Source organism: Lates calcarifer, linkage group LG10, assembly GCF_001640805.2.
Source record: "Lates calcarifer isolate ASB-BC8 linkage group LG10, TLL_Latcal_v3, whole genome shotgun sequence".
NCBI classification, from domain to species: domain Eukaryota; kingdom Metazoa; phylum Chordata; class Actinopteri; family Centropomidae; genus Lates; species Lates calcarifer.
Window position 1 is genome coordinate 1,211,207 of NC_066842.1, and position 6,104 is coordinate 1,217,310.

The following is a 6,104-nucleotide window of genomic DNA, read 5'->3' on the forward strand; positions in this document are numbered from 1 at the left end:
ATTGGGCATGTAATTATTAAAAGTCAAAAATGCAAATGAAGGTGTGGAAATGACGGCCGGTCAAGATGACGTCTGGACACTTGACCTATTTTCTGTCCTGAAAAGACGCGTTTCTTGCAGAGTCTTAGACCGGATTAACTCATGGGAAATCAATTGGAATAACTGGTTCAGTGCAGGGATTACAGCATGAGTCCATAAAGGGAAAATATATAATCCACAGGTCGGACAGGACTCAGTTTTCACCAGACCATGTCTTTATTTTCTCTGTTTTTGTGTTTGTTTCATTAACACCTCTCTCCTGCCATGTTCACAGGGGTGACCTCTGACCTCGGACCTCTTTGTTTTCGGTCGTCTGTGAGGCTGGTGGTCTGGGACCTGAGGCTCATTCTGCTGCTGTAAGTCACTTTGCATGCTAAATGTTTTCGACACCCAGCTTCAAACTCAGTTAGCGTTGTTTGATGGTAGAGGTTCATTAGGACAGTTTGACGGCTCCAGATTTAGATTTCTCAAGAAGTAGTGTTGCACTTTGGGTACTAGTAACAGTCTCAATAGTTGAGTTTGGAAACGTGCATTAATTTGCATCTGCTTTTTGAAACCAAAACAATCTGTGGTATCCATGGAGTTTGGAGTGTCACGTCAATTTGTTAGCATGTGAAGTATATAGAAAGGATTAAAGTGTGTGTTTTTATGGGGGCCTTTAATACCTGGTTAACAGTCAGTGGCTTAAAAAAAAAGAAACCAAAGCTTGTCAGACCTAGGAACAGCAACTGAGCCTGTACACAAGTTGGCAATCAAGGTAGGTAGCTATCATGCAATCCTTACTAGCTCATGGTTTTCAGCCACTTAATTAATGTCTGTTGTCAGAGACAAGGGAAGTTCATTTAATGTTTTACCCCTGATTTAGGACTTACAGACTACTTACTGTGGTTCTCAATAGTCATTTCTTGAACATTTCATTCGCTGAAGTTGAAATTCTTTACAGGAAGAATGGGGTGGCAATCCAGGACCACTGTTTAGACTAGAATTATGATCAGGAAACTTTGAACTAGCGTCAAGACATTAGTGAGAAAATAGCTTCATAACTGGTAGTTACATCTGAATAAAATCTTAGTTGGTCAAACTGATTTCGAAAAGAGCATTTAGGTTATTTACCTCGCCCAAAGTCAGAGTAATAATTAACGATTCTTCACTGGTTGATATCACAGCTGTGTTAAAGAACCTCCCAATTCATAAAACACATCAATCTTTGTTCAAAATCAGGTGTAGTTGTAGTGTATTTGTAGTTGTAGTTCTGTACACAGAACAAAACAGTCCAACAGGCTTTCTTTGGTGTTTCACTTATTTAATCCCCTATCTAATAATCCAGCAGTATTTCATGTCCAACTAAAAAAAAAACAACAAACATGTCAGTACCCCACGCATCACGTTTAGTCTGTTACAAAATCCAGAATATAAAAGCATTAATGTTCTCCAACTAAGCAAATAGAATTAAACCATAACATTTGAATGCACTAAAAATGGTAAAATATAAAAATCTAAAAGTATAAATAGAAATTTGGTCCATCGAGGTGATTACTATAATATTATTTACATTAGATTATTATTATTTTTATTATTCCAGGCCCTTATTTTTATATTTGACTTCAATAGCACACTGCTGCTACCATTGTGATGGTATTTACAGAGGAGCTCAGTGCACAAGCTCTATAAAAGACAAGCTGACAAAATATCTCATTTGATGTAAAAAGATTTGGAGTTTTTCCCTTTTTTTCCCCATTTTGGCTCAGTGCCAATAAATACAAAGGTTTAGGAAATGTTTGTTAGTTAAGTGAAAACATCTCAGGGCAGTTCAGCGTTAAAAACATCGTACAGTTAGTCTACAGCTTGTATCAAAGTTAGACATACAGGATGAAAAATACAAAAAGGCACACATTACAAAACCACACAAAGTCCAGATCCAGCAAAGTAGAAACTGGCTCAGTACATGCCAGCCTCAGACTACAACAGATGTAGTCCTGAATTACAAAGATGTTTTTATTTATTAGCTGTAGTATGAATCTGGCATCAGAAGATCTGTTTGCAGCTGAGGAGGAAGAATCAAATGTTGTTGCTCATTTAAAAAGTTCTTTGTGTTTACTTGTGTATTTATTTTTTGGGCAGTTACACCAGGGATTCAAGGCTCTCTGCTGTGCTGGCAGTTCCCACCACGATAGTGCCGTTGTTGTCGGACTGGAGGGTTTTCTCATCTTCTTGCGTCCCAATGAGACTCAGCATGGCTCTGTACAGAAACTGATACTGCTCCTGGAAAACAACACCAGGTAATCAATAGTTAATTGATTATTAGGGGTGATTCGTAACCCTATCCCAGTCCTTAGGGTTACAATTTTAGCCAGAGGACAGGGTTAGGGTTACTAACTATGATGTTTTCATGGCATTTTTGATGCCGTACGTTTTTTTTACATTTTGGACCACATACTAACCCATGATGTTTTTATCGCATTTTTAACACCATACTATACTATGACGTTTTCGTGACATTTTTTTACACCTTACTAACATATGACGTTTTTTATGGCATGTTTTGACCACAATCTAACCTATGACATTTTTATGATATATTTGACATCTTACTACCATATGATGTTTTCATGACATTTTTGACCTCATACTAACCAATGATGTTTTTATGACATTTTTAACCACATATTAATTTACAACGTTTTTATGACATTTTTTGACCACATATTAACCTATGATGTTTTCATGACATTTTTGATGCCGTACATTTTCATGACATTTTGGGCCACATACTAACATACTAACCTATGACTTTTTTGTGATATTTTTGACGCCTTACTAACATATGATGTTTTTATGACATTTTTGACCACATACTAACCTATGACTTTTTTGTGATATATTTGACGCCTTACTAACATATGATGTTTTTATCACATTTTTGACCACATACTAACCTATGACTTTTTGTGATATTTTTGACGCCTTACTTACATATGTTTTTATCACATTTTTGACCACATACTAACCTATGACTTTTTTGTGATATTTTTGACGCCTTACTTACATATGATGTTTTTATGACATTTTTGACCACATACTAACCTATGACTTTTTTGTGATATTTTTGACGCCTTACTAACATATGATGTTTTTATCACATTTTTGACGCGTTACTTACATATGATGTTTTCATCACATTTTTGACCACATACTAACCTATGACTTTTTTGTGATATTTTTGACGCCTTACTAACATATGATGTTTTCATCACATCTTTGACGCCTTACTTACATATGATGTTTTTATCACATTTTTGACGCCTTACTTACATATGTTTTCATCACATTTTTGACGCCTTACTTACATATGACTTTTTTGTGATATTTTTGACGCCTTACTAACATATGATGTTTTTATGATATTTTTGACCACATAGTAACCTATGATGTTTTTATCACATTTTTGACCACATACTAACCTATGACTTTTTTGTGATATTTTTGACGCCTTACTAACATATGATGTTTTTATGACATTTTTGACCACATACTAACCTATGACTTTTTTGTGATATTTTTGACGCCTTACTAACATATGATGTTTTTATGACATTTTTGACCACATACTAACCTATGACTTTTTTGTGATATTTTTGACGCCTTACTAACATATGATGTTTTTATGACATTTTTGACCACATACTAACCTATGACTTTTTTGTGATATTTTTGACGCCTTACTAACATATGATGTTTTTATGACATTTTTGACCACATACTAACCTATGACTTTTTAGTGATATTTTTGACGCCTTACTTACATATGTTTTTATCACATTTTTGACCACATACTAACCTATGACTTTTTTGTGATATTTTTGACGCCTTACTAACATATGTTTTTATGACATTTTTGACCACATACTAACCTATGACTTTTTTGTGATATTTTTGACGCCTTACTAACATATGATGTTTTTAACACATTTTTGACGCGTTACTTACATATGATGTTTTCATCACATTTTTGACCACATACTAACCTATGACTTTTTTGTGATATTTTTGACGCCTTACTAACATATGATGTTTTTATGACATTTTTGACCACATAGTAACCTATGATGTTTTTATCACATTTTTGACCACATACTAACCTATGACTTTTTTGTGATATTTTTGACGCCTTACTAACATATGATGTTTTTATGACATTTTTGACCACATACTAACCTATGACTTTTTTGTGATATTTTTGACGCCTTACTAACATATGATGTTTTCATCACATCTTTGACGCCTTACTTACATATGATGTTTTTATCACATTTTTGACGCCTTACTTACATATGTTTTCATCACATTTTTGACGCCTTACTTACATATGACTTTTTTGTGATATTTTTGACGCCTTACTAACATATGATGTTTTTATGACATTTTTGACCACATAGTAACCTATGATGTTTTTATCACATTTTTGACCACATACTAACCTATGACTTTTTTGTGATATTTTTGACGCCTTACTAACATATGATGTTTTTATGACAGTTTTGACCACATACTAACCTATGACTTTTTTGTGATATTTTTGACGCCTTACTAACATATGATGTTTTTATGACATTTTTGACCACATATTAACCTATGATTTTTTTGTGATATTTTTGACGCCTTACTAACATATGATGTTTTTATGACATTTTTGACCACATACTAACCTATGACTTTTTAGTGATATTTTTGACGCCTTACTAACATATGATGTTTTTATGACATTTTTGACCACATACTAACCTATGACTTTTTTGTGATATTTTTGACGCCTTACTAACATATGATGTTTTTATCACATTTTTGACCACATACTAACCTATGACTTTTTTGTGATATTTTTGACGCCTTACTAACATATGATGTTTTTATCACATTTTTGACCACATACTAACCTATGACTTTTTTGTGATATTTTTGACGCCTTACTTACATATGTTTTTATGACATTTTTGACCACATACTAACCTATGACTTTTTTGTGATATTTTTGACGCCTTACTAACATATGTTTTTATGACATTTTTGACCACATACTAACCTATGACTTTTTTGTGATATTTTTGACGCCTTACTAACATATGATGTTTTTTAACACATTTTTGACGCCTTACTTACATATGATGTTTTCATCACATTTTTGACCACATACTAACCTATGACTTTTTTGTGATATTTTTGACGCCTTACTAACATATGATGTTTTTATGACATTTTTGACCACATAGTAACCTATGATGTTTTTATCACATTTTTGACCACATACTAACCTATGACTTTTTTGTGATATTTTTGACGCCTTACTAACATATGATGTTTTCATCACATCTTTGACGCTTACTTACATATGATGTTTTTATCACATTTTTGACGCCTTACTTACATATGTTTTCATCACATTTTTGACGCCTTACTTACATATGACTTTTTTGTGATATTTTTGACGCCTTACTAACATATGATGTTTTTATGACATTTTTGACCACATACTAACCTATGACTTTTTTGTGATATTTTTGACACCTTACTTACATATGTTTTCATCACATTTTTGACGCCTTACTTACATATGTTTTCATCACATTTTTGACGCCTTACTTACATATGATGTTTTTATCACATTTTTGACGCCTTACTTACATATGATGTTTTCATCACATTTTTGATACCTTACTTACATATGATGTTTTTATCACATTTTTGACGCCTTACTTACATATGATGTTTTTATCACATTTTTGACCACATACTAACCTATGACTTTTTTAGTGATATTTTTGACGCCTTACTTACATATGTTTTTTATCACATTTTTGACCACATACTAACCTATGACTTTTTTGTGATATTTTTGACGCCTTACTTACATGTTTTTATCACATTTTTGACCACATACTAACCTATGACTTTTTTGTGATATTTTTGACGCCTTACTAACATATGATGTTTTTATGACATTTTTGACCACATACTAACAGCTATGACTTTTTTGTGACGCCTTTATGATGTTTTATGACATTTTTGAC

General features: G+C 32.8%; 1 protein-coding gene across 1 annotated transcript in view; it reads right to left on the minus strand.

Annotated features, from left to right (window-relative positions):
- Positions 1-424: 424 nt before the first annotated feature.
- The window catches only part of ptprz1a (protein tyrosine phosphatase receptor type Z1a), a 78,894-nt gene continuing 73,214 nt past the window's right edge, over positions 425-6,104 (minus strand). Inside the window, 1 exon segment of the mRNA XM_018704916.2 lies at positions 425-2,301. Within this exon segment, the coding sequence (XP_018560432.1) occupies positions 2,161-2,301 (141 nt within the window). The 3' untranslated portion in view covers positions 425-2,160.